Below are 22,175 nucleotides of genomic sequence, written 5' to 3'. Positions count from 1 at the left end.
GCATCAGCCATTGCATTACCTAGTGCCTCAAAGGTTGGCTTTTCAGTGTGGGCCGGGGTCCACACAACTGTAGTTTTTCTACCTTCACGTTCCCTTCTTGCCAAAATTTCAAACAGCAATTTCCAATATGTGTAATGTTGTAAATTTTTACCTGCACTGGTTATCATCCCCCTACGTCTTGCAAGGTTCCGCGTTAGGAGTTACGGATCAAGAAAGGGATCTGGGTGTCGTCGTCGATGATACGCTGAAACCTTCTGCTCAGTGTGCTGCTGCGGCTAGGAAAGCGAATAGAATGTTGGGTGTTATTAGGAAGGGTATGGAGTCCAGGTGTGCGGATGTTATAATGCCGTTGTATCGCTCCATGGTGCGACCGCACCTGGAGTATTGTGTTCAGTACTGGTCTCCGTATCTCAAAAAAGATATAGTAGAATTGGAAAAGGTACAGCGAAGGGCGACGAAAATGATAGTGGGGATGGGACAACTTTCCTATGAAGAGAGGCTGAGAAGGCTAGGGCTTTTCAGCTTGGAGAAGAGACGGCTGAGGGGAGATATGATAGAAGTGTATAAAATAATGAGTGGAATGGATCGGGTGGATGTGAAGCGACTGTTCACGCTATCCAAAAATACTAGGACTAGAGGGCATGAGTTGAAGCTACAGTGTGGTAAATTTAAAACGAATCGGAGAAAATTTTTCTTCACCCAACGTGTAATTAGACTCTGGAATTCATTGCCGGAGAACGTGGTACGGGCGGTTAGCTTGACGGAGTTTAAAAAGGGGTTAGATAGATTCCTAAAGGACAAGTCCATAGACCGCTATTAAATGGACTGGAAAAATTCCTCATTTTTAGGTATAACTTGTCTGGAATGTTTTTACGTTTGGGGAGCGTGCCAGGTGCCCTTGACCTGGATTGGCCACTGTCGGTGACAGGATGCTGGGCTAGATGGACCTTTGGTCTTTCCCAGTATGGCACTACTTATGTACTTATGTACGTTGCCATTTTAATATATGATACTGTAGTGAACTTGCAACGTAACCACTATCAGTATATATAGTGACATTTTGAGTCATATCAGTGTGTTGTAAGGCCGTAATAACGGCTAAAAGTTCAGCATGCTGTGCAGTCTGGTTAGGAGGGGTTTTATATTGTACTTGCATTATCTTTCTTAGATTCTCATCTACCTGCACGCAGGCAAAGCCTGCAACAGTCCTTTCACAAGCTCCATCTGTAAACCATATTAACCCATCAGATAAGGGTTCAAAAGTAAGACAGTGAAATGTAGGGATTTCTATAGTATCAATCTCAATCTCTTGATCAACAGGAAAAAGCAGATCTATCTTATTTCTCTGTTCTTTAGTTAATGGTATTATTCTTATATCTTGTCCTAAAAGTACTGCTTGATATTTTCCAAATCTAGTGGCTGTCAATGCTGTTTGGCTAGGGCTCAACAGCGTTTTAATCGTGTGGTTGGTATGTATTACAATAGAAACAAAAGGCATTTGTGCTCTCCATTTACCTACTGCAGCCACTATAGCTGTCAGTAACTTTGGTATTTCTTTCATTCCCTTTTCCACATGATTAAAAGAGCCTGACAAAAAAGCTACTGGTGCATTTACTTCATTGTTTTGATTAATCATAGCTGCCCAACTATTTCCCATGTCTTTTACCCACAAATGCACAGGTGATTGGATATCTATTACTGCTAACGGTCCTGGAGATAATAAATCCCTCACAATCTTAGCCAATACCATCTTATCCTGTTCTTCCAATACAATTAGTGTATTCTTTGGTGTGGCTGCGGGCAGTTTCAAATGTTTATAAAGTCTCATTACTTTTTGTGTAATCCTAATTGAGACAATAAGTCTCTACCACACAAATTTACTGGGCAATCAGGTGCCACTAAAAAGGGTACCACAGCCTCCCTTGAACCGTGCGGTTGGCATTCCAAGCGCACCAGAGTGGGTTCTGTTAGCCTTTTTCTTTGTTCTATCCCCGTAAATCCCACTGTTGTTCTATACTGATTTGAAAGTTTAACTCCCTGTGGTTTTGCACACAATACAGAGGTACTCGCCCCTGTATCTATCAAAAATCTCACAGGAGTTCCATATTTGCCAATTGTCAATGTAATAAAGGGTTCCCTTGTGTCTAATCTGAAAATCATTCCCTCTTCCTGACACTGGTCTGCTTCCAGTCAATAGCATTGGTCTGGAATATTCTGCCAATTTGGAAAAGCATTTACAGTGCCTTGTCTCTGTACTGCAGCCCCTGGTCCCTGTGATTGCATCGCCGGCTGCTGTAAGGCAGTCTGCGGGGCACTCACAGGCATCCCTACTACTTGTGGCATTAATCCTTGCTGCGTCTGCATTTGTACTTGGGGCATTCCTGCATTCTGATAACATTCTGAAGCATAGTGACCATATTGCTGACAAATCATATTGTTCAGAGGTTATTAGAGATTTTAAATCACCTCTTTCCCTATTAGCCCTACACACAGAACTAAGGACTGTAACTAATTCAAGCCAGATGATCTCTTAACACTGCAGGAATCTCACTTAAAAAAGAGTCAAACAAAGTTAAATTGCAAAGACATTCCACATAGAGAACTAGAAACAGAATAACACATATTTTTAAAATAAACAGAGATCACCTTATAAGACAAAATCAAACTTATTTAAATCTAATCTAAAACAATCTTTTAAAAGGAACAAAAAAATTTCAACCGTTAGCTTAGCAACAGCCAGACACCGAGAAATCAAAAACAGATGACATTCCTCAACCTTCAGGCTGAACCAAAGGCTGCTTTTTTTTTCTACATCTGCATTCTAAGCTTTTCTTCTTCTTTTTATTTTGTTGTAAGTATTCCAGGAGAGATAATAATTTTGGACGATCAAACGATCCATCCTGAGACCAGCTCAAAACAGAATCTTTTGCATCATATTTGATCCATTTCTCATGTATTTTTTCAATCTGTTTTTTTTCTAATGGGAATAATTCTATGACATGCTGCAAAGGGGAGCATTTTTTTGAACTATCTAAATCTAAATACATAGCATATACAGGAGGCTTTTCTTTCTTATCTGCCCCTTTCCCTTTCATTTTATTCTGACTATTACAATTTCTCCTATAAAGCCACAATCTACAAAAATATACTACTGCACCTAAACCAAGAAAATATACAAAACAGAAAACTACAAAGCTAAACAAATACCACTAATACGTCCACAATGTAAGCTTACTCACGCGTCTTCTTATTTCTCTTTAGCAAGCCCAGGAGTCCGTCACCTGTATGTCCACTTCAATAGTTTGATCACTCCCAAATCCGTGGTACATAGTAATCAGGCGTAAACAACGCTTGCTCTCTCTCAAAATCCTGTAAAAAACTTCATTAACAACAAACACTTAATTTGTTATTCGTCTGGCCTTCTCTTTTCCGTGTGCGGCCTACTCCTACTCCTGCTCCTGGCTGGCTCGCCACTTTGAAGAAAAGGATGCCGCCACTTTTGTAGAGAAGGCTAGACGATATTTAATATTTAATATAAACAGTGTATTTACAATTTTTCTGCATAACTCAATGGGCTAGTGCAGGAAGCATTTCTTGATAAGCAATATACAAGCCAGAATGAATGATTAAAACAAAGCAATGTAAAGCAAAGAAATCAGCATGCTATAGACAGACAAAGAAATTAGAATGCTCAAGGTAAATCGAAATGCTTAATACCTCTTTTGTTTCACTCTGTTTTTATACCGTCCTTCTTTGGCATCTAACCAATTCTCTCATACAACATTCCTGTGCAAGTCTCTGAATACCACAAAGCTGTTAATCATGGGCAGAACATGCTACATCTGTTTTCCCTTATCGGCCCCCCTTTCTTGCCAGACTTTCTGGAGCCGTGCCTTTTTGGCTGATGTGGGCCTCATGTCTCAGGAGATTTAGTGTTGAAACAGCTTGCTCTGCTGTTCTTTGAAGCTTTCCACTTCTATTTTTCATAGTTTTGTTCAACAAATCCTCCCTTTTTGAGGACTGATTGTTTCAGGCCTCAAACATCTGTTTCAGCTCCAGTCTGTTGTTTCCTTACCTCCCTTCTAAATCTCCTCCCCCCTTGTTTGTGGCATTCAGTTTCTGCACGCTTTTTCAATATTTTTGGCTGACATATTAAAGTTCTATTTATTCTGAATTTCAGTTATCATTGTTATTTTAAAAACATCCTGGCACATCTTTGCAAACATGCTAATACACATGTTACACAGCATTAAACAGATTCAATTGTACTAGGGTACAAAATTTATATCTCTTGAGGTATATAATTTATAGGACAGTGAGCTTCATCAAAGGGAAGTACACTGTCATTCATTCTTACTTTTCATTAGCTGATGTGGCATTAACAATTACACAAATTAAAAGCATAACATTCATTGTGAATCAGTTGTTACAACATTCTGCGTGTAAGTGCACTTTATCGGGGGAATGTGTTCAGTTGTCATACTATTAATCAGACACCAACATGATGTCTGTGGGTACTTGTCCATAAGCAAGGCTTGCTTATAAATAGTCTCATTTGTCCAATGAAGGTTTTCATCATCTCTTACACAGGTATTATTGGGATAACAAACATGATTTTATCATTGTAGTCCCATATATCATAGTTGGCAAGGATAAGGATGATGTCAGTCAGTGGGCACATATGATACAATCAGTCAAATTCAACATCTTGGCCACTGTAACAAGTCTATTATCATATGTGTTCATTGTCCATTAACAAACAACAACAGTCCAATACCATCATGTTTAGGGACATGATGTTTGTTTATTCTTTGTCCATTTCAATGTTATTAATTCGTCGAATATCTGCTAAATGTATCCAAGAAGTATGACCTTCCAGACAGGCAGCGGTCTGAGTAAGGGCCGTGATAGCAAAAGGCCCTACATACACAGGATCCTTCCATGTTTTATGTGTAAAGTTCTTTCGTAGCACTAGGTCACCTACTTTAAAAGCACAAACATCATTAGTAGTCCCTGCTTGTGATGCTACATTTGTTCGGATCATATCACTTGTCAGGTTCAACATAGGTTGTAGCTTTTGCCAGTACTGAGTTGTGCTATCAGTACTTGCTGTCTGCATCGGGAAGAAATGACGTCCTGTCTGAATTTGGAATGGGGTCAATTTAGTACGCCCATTAGGTTGGGCCCTTATAACCATCAAAGCTAATGGTAACAAATCAAGCCAGGTATATGGTTTACCTGCTGTTTCCTTGTTTAAAGCCTTCAGTAATACTCTCAATTTAGTTTTTAAAATACCATTGTAGCGTTCCACCAAACCATTGGAGGTGGGGCGATACACTGATACTTTTCTGTGTGTTAAACCCATAATCGTTGCCATTTCTTTCAAAACACTGTTATTAAAATGTGTCCCGTTATCAGAAATTATTCTAGATGGACACCCATGTCTTGGCATAATATGAGTTACCAGGCATTGTACCACTTCATGTGCTGTCTCCCTTTTACATGGAAATGCTTCTACCCACCTTGAAAAAGCATCCACCCAAACTAACAAATACCTTTTTCCCTGCACTGGAACAATCATATCGGTAAAATCAATATACCATTCTTTTGCTGGGCCTTCTGGTATTGGAAGTGTCCCAGGTGATATTTTAGGACCTCGTTTAGGTATGTTAATATTGCATACCATGCAATTTTGCACAACCTGTTGAATCAAGTTATCAATTTTCAAGGTCCAAAACCTTTGTTCAAACTGTTGTCTCATTGTTTCCTTATTCCAATGCATGGTTGCATGCCAACCAGCCAATACCTTAATCGCCTGGCTCATTGGCATACAAGGTAATCCTTCTTCTGCATTAAACCATTCACTTCCCAATTTCATACATCCTCTCTTCAACCATTTTTCACTTTCCTGTCCCTCTGGCTGCCACATTTCAATCTTATCTACATTCGTAAGTGGCCCTTCCTGTGTCTGTCTAGTATTATACAAAATCTTTTCACTTTGCTTAACCACCTCCGTTGCTGCTGCATCAGCCATTGCATTACCTAGTGCCTCAAAGGTTGGCTTTTCAGTGTGGGCCGGGGTCCACACAACTGTAGTTTTTCTACCTTCACGTTCCCTTCTTGCCAAAATTTCAAACAGCAATTTCCAATATGTGTAATGTTGTAAATTTTTACCTGCACTGGTTATCATCCCCCTACGTCTTGCAAGGTTCCGCGTTAGGAGTTACGGATCAAGAAAGGGATCTGGGTGTCGTCGTCGATGATACGCTGAAACCTTCTGCTCAGTGTGCTGCTGCGGCTAGGAAAGCGAATAGAATGTTGGGTGTTATTAGGAAGGGTATGGAGTCCAGGTGTGCGGATGTTATAATGCCGTTGTATCGCTCCATGGTGCGACCGCACCTGGAGTATTGTGTTCAGTACTGGTCTCCGTATCTCAAAAAAGATATAGTAGAATTGGAAAAGGTACAGCGAAGGGCGACGAAAATGATAGTGGGGATGGGACAACTTTCCTATGAAGAGAGGCTGAGAAGGCTAGGGCTTTTCAGCTTGGAGAAGAGACGGCTGAGGGGAGATATGATAGAAGTGTATAAAATAATGAGTGGAATGGATCGGGTGGATGTGAAGCGACTGTTCACGCTATCCAAAAATACTAGGACTAGAGGGCATGAGTTGAAGCTACAGTGTGGTAAATTTAAAACGAATCGGAGAAAATTTTTCTTCACCCAACGTGTAATTAGACTCTGGAATTCATTGCCGGAGAACGTGGTACGGGCGGTTAGCTTGACGGAGTTTAAAAAGGGGTTAGATAGATTCCTAAAGGACAAGTCCATAGACCGCTATTAAATGGACTGGAAAAATTCCTCATTTTTAGGTATAACTTGTCTGGAATGTTTTTACGTTTGGGGAGCGTGCCAGGTGCCCTTGACCTGGATTGGCCACTGTCGGTGACAGGATGCTGGGCTAGATGGACCTTTGGTCTTTCCCAGTATGGCACTACTTATGTACTTATGTACGTTGCCATTTTAATATATGATACTGTAGTGAACTTGCAACGTAACCACTATCAGTATATATAGTGACATTTTGAGTCATATCAGTGTGTTGTAAGGCCGTAATAACGGCTAAAAGTTCAGCATGCTGTGCAGTCTGGTTAGGAGGGGTTTTATATTGTACTTGCATTATCTTTCTTAGATTCTCATCTACCTGCACGCAGGCAAAGCCTGCAACAGTCCTTTCACAAGCTCCATCTGTAAACCATATTAACCCATCAGATAAGGGTTCAAAAGTAAGACAGTGAAATGTAGGGATTTCTATAGTATCAATCTCAATCTCTTGATCAACAGGAAAAAGCAGATCTATCTTATTTCTCTGTTCTTTAGTTAATGGTATTATTCTTATATCTTGTCCTAAAAGTACTGCTTGATATTTTCCAAATCTAGTGGCTGTCAATGCTGTTTGGCTAGGGCTCAACAGCGTTTTAATCGTGTGGTTGGTATGTATTACAATAGAAACAAAAGGCATTTGTGCTCTCCATTTACCTACTGCAGCCACTATAGCTGTCAGTAACTTTGGTATTTCTTTCATTCCCTTTTCCACATGATTAAAAGAGCCTGACAAAAAAGCTACTGGTGCATTTACTTCATTGTTTTGATTAATCATAGCTGCCCAACTATTTCCCATGTCTTTTACCCACAAATGCACAGGTGATTGGATATCTATTACTGCTAACGGTCCTGGAGATAATAAATCCCTCACAATCTTAGCCAATACCATCTTATCCTGTTCTTCCAATACAATTAGTGTATTCTTTGGTGTGGCTGCGGGCAGTTTCAAATGTTTATAAAGTCTCATTACTTTTTGTGTAATCCTAATTGAGACAATAAGTCTCTACCACACAAATTTACTGGGCAATCAGGTGCCACTAAAAAGGGTACCACAGCCTCCCTTGAACCGTGCGGTTGGCATTCCAAGCGCACCAGAGTGGGTTCTGTTAGCCTTTTTCTTTGTTCTATCCCCGTAAATCCCACTGTTGTTCTATACTGATTTGAAAGTTTAACTCCCTGTGGTTTTGCACACAATACAGAGGTACTCGCCCCTGTATCTATCAAAAATCTCACAGGAGTTCCATATTTGCCAATTGTCAATGTAATAAAGGGTTCCCTTGTGTCTAATCTGAAAATCATTCCCTCTTCCTGACACTGGTCTGCTTCCAGTCAATAGCATTGGTCTGGAATATTCTGCCAATTTGGAAAAGCATTTACAGTGCCTTGTCTCTGTACTGCAGCCCCTGGTCCCTGTGATTGCATCGCCGGCTGCTGTAAGGCAGTCTGCGGGGCACTCACAGGCATCCCTACTACTTGTGGCATTAATCCTTGCTGCGTCTGCATTTGTACTTGGGGCATTCCTGCATTCTGATAACATTCTGAAGCATAGTGACCATATTGCTGACAAATCATATTGTTCAGAGGTTATTAGAGATTTTAAATCACCTCTTTCCCTATTAGCCCTACACACAGAACTAAGGACTGTAACTAATTCAAGCCAGATGATCTCTTAACACTGCAGGAATCTCACTTAAAAAAGAGTCAAACAAAGTTAAATTGCAAAGACATTCCACATAGAGAACTAGAAACAGAATAACACATATTTTTAAAATAAACAGAGATCACCTTATAAGACAAAATCAAACTTATTTAAATCTAATCTAAAACAATCTTTTAAAAGGAACAAAAAAATTTCAACCGTTAGCTTAGCAACAGCCAGACACCGAGAAATCAAAAACAGATGACATTCCTCAACCTTCAGGCTGAACCAAAGGCTGCTTTTTTTTTCTACATCTGCATTCTAAGCTTTTCTTCTTCTTTTTATTTTGTTGTAAGTATTCCAGGAGAGATAATAATTTTGGACGATCAAACGATCCATCCTGAGACCAGCTCAAAACAGAATCTTTTGCATCATATTTGATCCATTTCTCATGTATTTTTTCAATCTGTTTTTTTTCTAATGGGAATAATTCTATGACATGCTGCAAAGGGGAGCATTTTTTTGAACTATCTAAATCTAAATACATAGCATATACAGGAGGCTTTTCTTTCTTATCTGCCCCTTTCCCTTTCATTTTATTCTGACTATTACAATTTCTCCTATAAAGCCACAATCTACAAAAATATACTACTGCACCTAAACCAAGAAAATATACAAAACAGAAAACTACAAAGCTAAACAAATACCACTAATACGTCCACAATGTAAGCTTACTCACGCGTCTTCTTATTTCTCTTTAGCAAGCCCAGGAGTCCGTCACCTGTATGTCCACTTCAATAGTTTGATCACTCCCAAATCCGTGGTACATAGTAATCAGGCGTAAACAACGCTTGCTCTCTCTCAAAATCCTGTAAAAAACTTCATTAACAACAAACACTTAATTTGTTATTCGTCTGGCCTTCTCTTTTCCGTGTGCGGCCTACTCCTACTCCTGCTCCTGGCTGGCTCGCCACTTTGAAGAAAAGGATGCCGCCACTTTTGTAGAGAAGGCTAGACGATATTTAATATTTAATATAAACAGTGTATTTACAATTTTTCTGCATAACTCAATGGGCTAGTGCAGGAAGCATTTCTTGATAAGCAATATACAAGCCAGAATGAATGATTAAAACAAAGCAATGTAAAGCAAAGAAATCAGCATGCTATAGACAGACAAAGAAATTAGAATGCTCAAGGTAAATCGAAATGCTTAATACCTCTTTTGTTTCACTCTGTTTTTATACCGTCCTTCTTTGGCATCTAACCAATTCTCTCATACAACATTCCTGTGCAAGTCTCTGAATACCACAAAGCTGTTAATCATGGGCAGAACATGCTACATCTGTTTTCCCTTATCGGCCCCCCTTTCTTGCCAGACTTTCTGGAGCCGTGCCTTTTTGGCTGATGTGGGCCTCATGTCTCAGGAGATTTAGTGTTGAAACAGCTTGCTCTGCTGTTCTTTGAAGCTTTCCACTTCTATTTTTCATAGTTTTGTTCAACAAGGGGCATCAACATCTCCTTTCTTTTGCTGGTTACACCTCTCTCTATACAGCCTAGCAACCTTCTGGCTACGGCCACCACCTTGTCACACTGTTTCGTCGCCTTCAGACCCTCAGATACTATCATCCCAAGATCCCTCTCCCCGTCCGTACATATCAGACTCTCACCGCCTAACACATACGTCTCCCTTGGATTTCTACTCCCTAAGTGCATCACTTTGCATTTCTTTGCATTGGGAACCAGGGAATTAAGAATATTCACTCTAAGTGAGAATCTCATTCCCATACCAAGGGAACTATGATTGAATTTTAACTTCACTCCAGATGGGGATCCCCACAGGACAGCAACATCAATAAAATCGAGCAGCACAGACTCTGGAACCAAGCTAAGTAGCAACATTCATAATATTATTAACTATTAACTACAAACAGATAGGAAGGAAGGAGGTGTGCAATGATGTTTCCTCAGAAGCTTAGCCGAGATTGGGTGCCAGAGCCGGTGGTGGAAGGCAGGGATAGTGCTGGGCAGACTTATATGGTCTGTGCCAGAGCCGGTGGTGGGTGGCGGGGCTGGTGGTTGGGAGGTGAGGATATTGCTGGGCAGACTTATACGGTCTGTGCCAGAGCCGGTGGTGGGTGGCGGGGCTGGTGGTTGGGAGGCGAGGATATTGCTGGGCAGACTTATACGGTCTGTGCCAGAGCCGGTGGTTGGGAGGCGGGGCTGGTGGTTGGGAGGCGGGGATAGTGCTGGGCAGACTTATACGGTCTGTGCCAGAGCCGGTGGTTGGGAGGCGGGGATAGTGCTGGGCAGACTTATACGGTCTGTGCCAGAGCCGGTGGTTGGGAGGCGGGGCTGGTGGTTGGGAGGCGGGGATAGTGCTGGGCAGACTTATACGGTCTGTGCCCTGAAAATGAGATACAAATCAAGGTAAGGAAATACTCAAAAAGTAGTACATATGAGTTTATCTTGTTGGGCAGACTGGATGGACCGTGCAGGTCTTTTTCTGCCGTCATCTACTATGTTACTATATTAGGGGGCTTAAGCAGTAAATTACTTTACGTGAGTCCTGTGGACGATACCCCCTCCACTGAGCACAGCATATTTAAAAATAAAAAAAAATCAGTTTTGCACAGGAGCATGGGGAATAGATATTAGCGGGTTTAAAACAGTAAGGTAATGGTTTCCCAATTTAGGACTTAGAAATAAATGGGTGGAAACCGGACGCTACCCAGAAAAGAGTGTATTATATTGAATTTTAATTGCCAAACCTTAGACCATTCTTCTAGCTTCTGCAGATCCTTTTTCATGTTTTCCACTCCCTCCGGGGTGTCCACTCTGTTACAAATCTTGGTATCATCCACAAAAAGGCAAACTTTACCTTCTAACCCTTCGGCAATGTCACTCACAAATATATGGAACAGAATCTGCCCCAGCACCAATCCCTGAGGCACTCCACTACTCACCTTTCTCTCATCCAAGTGAATTCCATTAACCCACCACCCTCTGGCGTCTGTCCATCAACCAGTTCCTAATCCAGTTCACCACGTCGGGTCCTATCTTCAGCCTGTCAAGTTTATTCAAGAGCCTCCTGTGGGGAACCGTGTCAAACGTTTTTCTGAAATCTAAGTAGATTACGTCTATAGCACGTCCCTGATTCAATTCTCCGGTCACCCAGTAAAAGAATTCAATGAGATTCGTTTGGCACGATTTACCTTTGATAAAACCATTCAGCCAGAGGTGGTCCGGTGATTTTTAAATGCTGAAATTTTGCCCAGATATTCAATGCTGGGCCGGGTGCCGGCATTGAAAATCTGGGTATGTGCGAACGGATGGCCCTTAATCGGATAAGTTAAACCGGACAAAGATAAGACTGCTATTTTTGTGGTCCTGTTTGCCAGGTTAACTGAGGGTCTCTTTTACCAAGCTGCGGCAAAAGGGGGCTGTCGCTGGTTTTGGTGTGTCTTTTACATGGGCGCCGAGGCCATTTCAGGGGGTGCCCTTACTGCCACCCATTGAGGTGGCGGTACGGGCTCCCGTATTAACCCGGCGGTAACCAGGCAGCACGCGGCACTGCCCGATTACCGCTGGGTACACTCCGGTGCTACAAAAACGACGCCGTGCTAGGGGTGGGAAGTACCACCGGGCTGCTGCAGTAGCCTGGCAGTACTTCCTGTATAGCGAGCGGTAAGCGTTGGGGTTACTGCCACTTAGTAAAAGGAGCCCTTAACCAGTTAAGGGCTGAATATCGACACTTATTCGGTCAAGTGCCAACTCTGTCCCGGACCACCCACACAATAGCTGGTTTTTGGTTTTAGTAGTTAGAGTGGATATTCACCGGCCCTATCTGAGTAACTGCTACCATCAGGGCCTGGTCAGCAGGAGTTAACCGAATAAGAGCCTTTACTGGTTACCTCCTTTCAATATAGAGACCTATAATTTACATACGTATTTCAACAATTTAGTTTTTTAAAAGAAAGCAGACTCACACTTTTCTTCATCAAATAGGCGTCATCTTGCTGCTTAAGTATAGGCGCATGCTTATAGGATGAACCCTCTGACTGTTCCTGCTTCTAAGAACACCAGCTGCATTTTTTTTTTGTTACATTTGTTCCCCGCGCTTTCCCACTCATGGCAGGCTCAATGCGGCTTACATGGGGCAATGGAGGGTTTAAATGACTTGCCCAGAGTCACAAGGGGCTGCCTGTGCCTGAAGTGGGAATTGAACTCAGTTCCTCAGGACCAAAGTCCACCACCCTAACCACTAGGCCACTCCTCCACTGTTGCTACTATTTGAGATTCTACATGGAATGTTGCTATTCCACTAGCAACATTCCATGTAGAAGTCGGCCCTTGCAGATCACCAATGTGGCCGCGCAGGCTTCTACATGGAATGTTGCTAGTGGAATAGCAACATTCCATGTAGAATCTCCAATAGTAGCAACATTCCACGTAGAATCTCCAATAGTATCTATTTTATTTTGTTACATTTGTACCCTGCACTTTCCCACTCATGGCAGGCTCAATGCGGCTTACATGGGGCAATGGAGGGTTAAGTGACTTGCCCAGAGTCACAAGGAGCTGCCTGTGCCTGAAGTGGGAATTGAACTCAGTTCCCCAGGACCAAAGTCCACCACCCTAACCACTAGGCCACTCCTCCACTGTTGCTACTATTTGAGATTCTACATGGAATGTTGCTATTCCACTAGCAACATTCCATGTAGAAGTCGGCCCTTGCAGATCACCAATGTGGCCAAGCAGGCTTCTGCTTCTGTGAGTCTGACGTCCTGCACGTACGTGCAGGACGTCAGACTCACAGAAAAAGAAGCCTGTACAGCCTTCTACATGGAATGTTGCTAGTGGAATAGCAACATTCCATGTAGAATCTCCAATAGTAGCAACATTCTATGTAGAATCTCCAATAGTATCTATTTTATTTTTGTTACTTTGTACCCTACGCTTTCCCACTCATGGCAGGCTCAATGCGGCTTACATGGGGCAATGGAGGGTTAAGTGACTTGCCCAGAGTCACAAGGAGCTGTCTGTGCTGGGAATCAAACTCAGTTCCTCAGGACCAAAGTCCACCACCCTAACCACTAGGCCACTCCTCCACTGTTGCTACTATTTGAGATTCTACATGGAATGTTGCTATTCCACTAGCAACATTCCACGTAGAAGTCGGCCCTTGCACATCACCAATGTGGCCGCGCAGGCTTCTGCTTCTGTGAGTCTGACGCCCTGCACGTACGTGCAGGACGTCAGACTCACAGAAACAGAAGCCTGCGCAGCCTTCTACGTGGAATGTTGCTAGTGGAATAGCAACATTCCATGTAGAATCTCCAATAGTAGCAACATTCCATGTAGAATCTCCAATAGTATCTATTTTATTTGTTGTTACATTTGTACCCTGCGCTTTCCCACTCATGGCAGGCTCAATGCGGCTTACATGGGGCAATGGAGGGTTAAGGGACTTGCCCAGAGTCACAAGGAGCTGCCTGTGCCTGAAGTGGGAATCGAACTCAGTTCCTCAGTTCCCCAGGACCAAAGTCCACCACCCTAACCACTAGGCCACTCCTCCACTAGGCCCCCCTTTTTGTTGGGGGCCTAGTCCCAATTCCTGGTTAAACACAAAAACAAGAGGGGGGGCCTACTTCCAGGAGAGCTTCATCAGATGTACTTGACTAGCTAGTAGGCCCCCCAGTCCCTTCTCCTTCCAAATATATAAAGAAAGCTTTCACAGGCCATACACAGAACAGAGGAGCTGTGAAGGGGAGGAAGAGACTAGCACAGAGAGGTTTTATGTATTTCCACGCCATAAATTCTCAGAGAACAAAGAGCTTTACTATTCCTTACACTATTACTAAGGGTAAAGACTACTGCAGTCATTCAGAGGCTAAAAAGAAATGTGAGGCCTAAAATCGTTTTCAGTTAACCAATTGTTTTGCAAGCTGAGCTCAATTCTGTGAGTGATTCAGCAATAGAATATTGTTTAGGGCAGAGCCTACATTACAGGCAGTGGCATACCAAGGGGGGGGGGCGGTGGGGGCAGTCCGCCCCGGGTGCACGCTGATGGGGGGGGGGGGGGGGGTGCCGCGCGCCTGTCGGCTCTTCGTTTTCATGCTCCCTCTGCCCCGGAACAGGTTACTTCCTGTTCTTGGGCAGAGGGAGCATGAAAACGAAGAGCCGGCAGGCGCGCCCCCCCCCCCCCCCCAGCAGCGTGCACCCAGGGGGGGTTCTTTCGCCGGGGGATCGGGGGTTCTTTCGCCGGGGGGGGGGGGGTTGCTGCACCCGGGGGGCGGGGCGCATCGACGATCCGCCCCGGGTGTCAGCCCCCCTAGGAACGCCACTGATTACAGGATGGTCATAGATCGGAAAATGGTCATTGCCCTTCTATAACACGGTAGCCATATTCCTTTCTGGGTGTCCCGCTTGCATGCCCTTCTGACCCTACTGCTGCAACGTTTGTGAGCCCTTGGCCCGGAGGTGGCTGCATGAGGATCACTCAACCACCTCTGGGTAGATGGAGTCCTAAGGAGACAAGAGTATCCCAAAGAACTTGACTGGATTACAAGTGGAGGGTGAACTAAGGTAGCTTTAATGGCACCAAAAGATACACAAGGCAAAAGGCAAACAAACGGCTCAGCAATAATGTAAGAGGAGAAAGGACAATAACCAGCCAAGCTGCACATCCTAACACTAGCTAAAGCAAAACAAAGCATACAATAATGGCAAATAGTAAGACAGCTAAGAGCACAAGAGACTAGGCAAAGGCCCGCCCCGGCGGGACAACGAAAAGCAAAGGGCACTTAACTGGAAGCGATAAGACCGCTGGCGGTCAGTACCCTCATGTAAGCCGCGGGACCTAGGGGCATATCTGCGTGGGGCCACAGGGGCCTGGTCCCCCGCAGATTTTGCCCTGGACCCCCCCTACCACCATCAACCCTTCCCCGCTGCCGTTGCTTACTTTTGCTGGCGGGGGACCCCAACCCCTGCCGGCCAAGGTCCACCTGCCAGTGCCGCTGCCTTTAAAAATATTTCTTCAGCTGGCGGGGGACCCCAACCCCCGCCAGCCGACTCGAGGTCTGTAAAGTTCTTCGTCCTCCGTGGCCGGCCCATGCTGTATAACTGTTGAATCCGGGCTGGCCACGGAGGACGAAGAACTTTACAGACCTCGGGTCGGCTGGCGGGGGTTGGGGTCCCCCGCCAGCTGAAGAAATATTTTTAAAGGCAGCGGCACTGGCAGGTGGAAGCGGACCTCGGCCGGCGGGGGTTGGGGTCCCCCGCCAGCAAAGGTAAGCAACAGCAGCGGGGGAGGGTTGGCAGCGGGGGGGTGGAGAGAGTCGTTGGTGGCGGGGGGGTCTGGCAGCGGCAGGAGGGGTCTGGCAATAGCAGGGGGCAGTGACGGTAGCAGTGGGGGGGCTAAAATGTGCCCCCTCCCTCTGGCTCTGGCCCCCCCTACCGCCGGAGTCCAGATACGCCCCTGGCGGGACCTCAGCAGCAAGCTCTCTCAGAAGCAAGAGAGATGAGCAGCAGCAGAGCAAAGGAACTAAAATAGTCTCTTGTAGACCTGCACCGCGGGTAGGGAACTTGAGCGGTCCACTCCGCTCGCTGAAGGCAAAGAAGAAAAACACAGAGGCGCCCGAGCCAGTGCTCCCAGGGCAAAAGATTTAATCAAAGCAATGCCTGAGCCAGTGCTCCCAGGGCAAACGACACACAGGCACAGCACAGCAAACAGGAACCAGGAACAGCCCACACGGATCCCTCCGCACTCCAAGCACAGCCACCTCGTCCAGGGATACTTCTAGATGTGGCCACGGCCTCAGTACCTACAGCATTCCACGTCGTCCCAGCACACACAGTCCAAAACTCAGCACAGAGCCTACTCACTGCAACCAGCGACCAAGGAATTACTGCGGACGACCGGGGTCTCAGCTAAAGTAGAAGAAGCTCACAGGACTTCAAGGCTTGGAGGCAGGCTTCACTGGAAAAAAGCAAGAAGAAGAAAGCTGCAGCAATGCTCCAGGCCACAGCCTGACAAGGAAACAGCAGATGGAACCGGCAGTGCCTCAGGCAGGCCTGAGCTCAATCAGGAAGTGTTGCCAGAACACTGAGTGCACAGAAAAGCCAGCTTAAGAAGGGCTCAGCACCTGATGGCATCACCAGCTTGGCTTCCACCACTCTACAGTGACCCCCACAGGTCACTGGCTAGAACTGCAGGTAAAACTAACGGGTCTAGATGGAACAGGGCACTGACGAGCAAGGCACGGGCGATGACGACCGTGACAACCGCTGTTTGAAGATGTTACTGACCCAGAAGAGCAATGTTTCTAAACGTGCCATCATATCCATTATCCGCTCATCTGGGATTCTCGGCGGCCCTTTGACCTTGTCAGCTGGACTGTGCTGGTTAGCTCTCCAACTTCTCCCCCATGTACAAGGCTTCACTGTAAACCCCTTAGAAGCCAACAGAAGGAGTTAAGAAGAGGATACAGCAAGCTCAGTTTAGTGCACTCATTCCATTTAAGATGTTCTTGGTAAATAACGTGCTTATGCAATTTAACATAGTAGATGACGGCAGAAAAAGACCTGCACGGTCCATCCAGTCTGCCCAACAAGATAAATTCATATGTGCTACTTTTTGTGTGTACCTTACCTTGATTTGTACCTGTCCTTTTCAGGGCACAGACCGTATAAGTCTGCCCAGCACTATCCCCGCCTCCCAACCACCAGCCCCACCTCCCACCACCGGCTCTGGCACAGACCGTATAAGTCTGCCCAGCACTATCCCCCCCTCCCAACCACCGGCTCTGGCACAGAACGTATAAGTCTGCCCAGCACTATCCCCACCTCCCAACCACCAGTCCCGTCTCCGGCACAGACCGTATAAGTCTGCCCACCTCTATCCCCGCCTCCCAACCACCAGTCCCGCCTCCCACCACAGGCTCTGGCACAGACCGTATAAGTCTGCCCAGCACCATCCCCGCCTCCCGCCACCGGCTCTGCCACCCAATCTCGGCTAAGCTCCTTAGGATCCATTCCTTCTGACCAGGATTCCTTTATGTTTATCCCACGCATGTTTGAATTCCGTTACTGTTTTCGTTTCCACCACCTCCCACGGGCATTCCAGTGCATTTTCAGGTGGCTCCTGCCCACTTAAATTATGCTGAACAGACCGTCCTTGGATTTTCAACATGACTTAACTGCACAGTTTTGCTGAAAATCTGGCATTTTCACCGCAGCATTATCCAGTTAGAGCAGAGCCAGTGTATGGGTAGAGTTATGTGGGTACCAGTGATATTTATTTATTTATTTATTTATTTATTTGTTGCATTTGTATCCCACATTTTCCCCACCTATTTGCAGATTCAATGTGGCTTACAATAATACATCCTAAAAATCGTCAATCAAGATTAGATAAAACCATTGGTTACATAAAGAACAAGTGTAACATAATGGATAAAATCAATTCAATAAATCAGAAAACAGACATTAAACAATTCGATAAATCAAAAAAACAGACGGATTCTCTAGTAAGTAATGATGTGTTGGAGTTCCTGTTATTGATTATTATGTAATCAATAGAAATCAAACAAAATAAAACATGGAAAAGAAAATAAGATGATACCTTTTTTATTGGACATAACTTAATACATTTCTTGATTAGCTGTCGAAGGTTGCCCTTCTTCGTCAGATCGGAAATAAGCAAATGTGCTAGCTGACAGTGTATATAAGTGAAAACATTCAAGCATTACTATGACAGTAAAATAGATACCATTGGAGATTCTACATGGAATGTTGCTACTCTTGGAGATTCTACATGGAATGTTGCTATTCCACTAGCAACATTCCATGTAGAAGGCTGCGCAGGCTTCTGTTTCTGTGAGTCTGACGTCCTGCACGTACATGCTGGACGTCAGACTCACAGAAGCAGAAGCCTGCGTGGCCACATTGGTGATCTACAAGGGCCGACTTCTACATGGAATGTTGCTAGTGGAATAGCAACATTCCATGTAGAATCTATAGAAATCAAACAAAATAAAACATGGAAAAGAAAATAAGATGATACCTTTTTTATTGGACATAACTTAATACATTTCTTGATTAGCTTTCGAAGGTTGCCCTTCTTCGTCAGATCGGAAATAAGCAAATGTGGTAGATAACAGTATATATAAGTGAAACATCAAAGCATTCCAGTGACAGTCTAACAGGATTGGGGTGGATAGGTATTTCCGATCTGACGAAGAAGGGCAACCTTCGAAAGCTAATCAAGAAATGTATTCAGTTATGTCCAATAAAAAAGGTATCATCTTATTTTCTTTTCCATGTTTTATTTTGTTTGATTTCTATTGATTACCTTTAAAAGTGGACTAACACGGCTACCACACCACTCTACTCACGATTGATTATTATGGTTAGTCTTGTTTAAAAGGTAGGTCTTTAGTGATTTTCGGAATATTCAGTACCGATGCTCACGTACCTAACTAGACATATAGGATCATATCAAAAGCAGTCCTATATCTTTGGTTAGATATGCAGATACCGGTACCCAAATAACTTCCAGGTCTGCCAGTGACCCCGATATTTAATGCTGGTGACTGGACATAACCTGGCATTGAATATCCGGATTACGTTCAGCCCATGGCTGTCAGCAGCTTTTCAAACCACTAACTCCTGTGGGCTGAATTCTGACCTATAAATCTTTATATAAGCCCATTTGAAAATGGTTTTAAATTTGTGTTATTGTGCGTCCCATTCTATACCACAGAACAGGATCATAGATTTGACACTTGTAGCTTAAGATAGCGTTTGGACTGTTCATATTTTCTAGGTAAGGGTGCAGTTTGTTGGAATTCCTTAAATCTAGCGCTTGCTAAATCAATTGAACACACCTTAACCTATGAATTAATGCACATAAAGTCAATTAACACACATTAAGAAGGTCTAATGCATTAATATTTTTATTAGCAGAATTAGGAGAAAATATGGCTGAGGGGAGACATGATAGAGGTCTATAAAATAATGAGTGGAGTGGAACAGGTAGATGTGAAGCATCTGTTTACGCTTTCCAAAAATACTAGGTCTTGGGGGAATGCAATGAAGCTACAAAGTAGTAAATTTAAAATGAATTGGAGAAATTGTTTCTTCACTCAGCGTGTAATTATACTCTGGAATTCATTACCAGAAAATGTGGAGAGGTGTGGTAGCCGTGTTAGTCCACTCGTAAAGGTTATCAATAGAAATCAAACAAAATAAAACATGGAAAAGAAAATAAGATGATACCTTTTTCATTGGACATAACTTAATACATTTCGAAAGCTAATCAAGAAATGTATTAAGTTATGTCCAATAAAAAAGGTATCATCTTATTTTCTTTTCCATGTTTTATTTTGTTTGATTTCTATTGATAACCAGAGAATGTGGTAAAGGCGGTTAGCTTAGCAGAGTTTTAAAAAGGTTTGGACAGCTTCCTAAAGGAAAAGTCCATAGACCATTATTAAATGGACTTGGGGAAAATCCACTGCTTATATATCTGGGATAATCAGCATAAAATGTTTTGTTGTTTTTGGGGAACTTGCCAGGTATTTGTGACCTGGATTGGCCACTGTTGGAAACAGGATGCTGGGCTTGATGGCATAGGAGCCAACTTTTCAAAATGATTGGGGGTGCTGAAAATTTTTTTTTAACAGGATGTTGCATTCCCCCCTCCTCCTCCCCCTCTCCCCCTCCTCTCTCCTCCTCTTCCCCTCCTCTCCCCATCCCCCCTCCTCTCATATCCAGCAATTTTCCTCTCTCCCCTGCCCTCTCCTCCCGTTCATATCCAGCAATTTTCCTCTCTCCCCTGCCCTCTCCTCCCGTTCATATCCAGCAATTTTCCTCTCTTCCCTACCCCCCCTCTCAACCATGTCCAGCGAATTCTCCTCTCTCCCCTGCCCTCCCCTCCCTCCATCCATGTCCAACAAGTCTCATCTCTCCCCTGCCCGCTCTTTCATGTCCAACGATTTCTCCTCCCTCTCCTCCCCTCTATGTCAAGTAACTCGCCCCAAACACCACCTGCCCCTTTTCAGCCCCCCTCTCCTCCGTTCCAGGCCCCCCTCCCTCTCCTCCGAGTTCCAGGCCCCCTCCCTCTCCTCCAAGTTCCAGGCCCCCCATCTCCTCCGACTCGAGTGCCAGTCCCAACCCCAGCCCGACCTCTTCTCCCACAACAGTCCTCTGCCCTCGCCTTCCTGCGTGCTGCCCAGAATTTAAAACTCATCTTACCTCGGAGTCCAGGCGGCAGCAGTGAAAGGCTCAGCCTTCCCTTCTCTCTCAGCGCTGGTCCCGCCCTCATTTCCTGTTTCTGCAAGGGCGGGACCAGAGCTGAGAGAGAAGGGAAGGCTGAAGTGCCGAGCCTTCTTGCCTTTCACTGCTGCCACCGGGACCCTGAGGTAAGGTAAGTTTTAAATTCTGGGCGGCATGCAGGAAGGCGAGGGCGGAGGACTGTTGAGGGAGAAGAGGGCGGGCACCGGGCATGTCAGGCTGGCTGGGAAGGGAACTTCCGGCGGGTCAAAATATTTGGGGTGCTTGAGCACCCACGGAGTTGGCGCCTATGCTTGATGGACCTTTCCAGTATGGCAATACTTATGCACTAACCTGAAAAAACGGCCACAGATCAGGGGAAAAGTTTTGAAAAGAAACCGAACCTTTTTGTCATGAATGTTCCTCATCTTTCCTTTTTATTTTATCTCAGAGTTACAGATTTGCAATTGTGAGTAGCTTCAAGGCCATCAATGGTTTCCCAGTGTTGGTGAATATCATCAGCAACGGACTTCTTGAGAGTTTCAATTCAACTGAGAAGATTCGCACCTGGAACTACCCCTTCGCAAGAGTACGTATCACATTTCTGCTCTTCGTTTAACTGAGGCACCTTGGTGGCTCATTTCCAGTTTTAAAAATCCTCCAATGGGTATCTTTTTCCAAACACAGTAGGCGGGGCTGGTGGTTGGGAGGTGGGGATAGTGCTGGGCAGACTTATACGGTCTGTGCCAGAGCCGGTGGTGGGAAGCGGGGCTGGTGGTTGGGAGGTGGGGATAGTGCTGGGCAGACTTATACGGTCTGTGCCAGAGCCGGTGGTTGGGAGGAGAGACTGGTGGTTGGGAGGCGGGGATAGTGCTGGGCAGACTTATACGGTCTGTGCCCTGAAGAGCACAGGTACAAATCAAAGTAGGGTATACACAAAAAGCATCTACTTTGTTACTATGTAACAAGCTCCTAAGACTATTTAGGTGTTGCAGTGGGTGTTGCAGTGGGGCAGACTTAAGGACTGATTCGCTAAATGACTTACGGGCATGACTAAGCCATTATGGAATATTAGTGCAAAGCGCATTGGTGTGCCAAAAGGTAGACGCACTTACTTACAACAGGTCAATGGCTGGAGTAAGTGAATGTTCCTAAGTTTACAAAGCCGCGCTAGCAGCTGGTGGTGCTGTACTGCCGACACAGTCCATTCACTTTGAATGGGCTGTGTCGGCAATGCCCCGCAGCAGATGGTGGACATGCCTATGCTCCACCTACATGTACACCCCCTTACAGTTGTGCATTAACCCCCTAATTCTATTTATGGTGCTCAAAATTGCACAAGGAAATTTAGGCAGATGCCCAATTTGCATGCCAGTTAG

At 44.6% G+C, this 22,175-nt stretch overlaps 1 protein-coding gene across 3 annotated transcripts in view; it reads left to right on the top strand.

The window, feature by feature from the left end:
• Positions 1-22,175, top strand: part of LOC115458921 (ATP-binding cassette sub-family A member 9-like) — a 193,450-nt gene that overhangs the window by 101,553 nt on the left and 69,722 nt on the right. For all 3 annotated transcript variants that reach the window (XR_003940171.1, XM_030188774.1, XM_030188775.1), the window contains exon 22: positions 21,248-21,385. Coding sequence is in view for 2 of the 3 variants with exons in the window: in XM_030188774.1 (XP_030044634.1) it covers positions 21,248-21,385 (138 nt within the window). In the remaining variant the exon portion in view is untranslated. The remainder of the gene's footprint in view (positions 1-21,247; positions 21,386-22,175) is intronic.

Source organism: Microcaecilia unicolor, unplaced genomic scaffold, assembly GCF_901765095.1.
Source record: "Microcaecilia unicolor unplaced genomic scaffold, aMicUni1.1, whole genome shotgun sequence".
Taxonomy (NCBI): domain Eukaryota; kingdom Metazoa; phylum Chordata; class Amphibia; order Gymnophiona; family Siphonopidae; genus Microcaecilia; species Microcaecilia unicolor.
The sequence above is the reverse complement of the archived record's forward strand: the minus strand, read 5'-3'. Positions and strand labels throughout refer to the sequence as shown.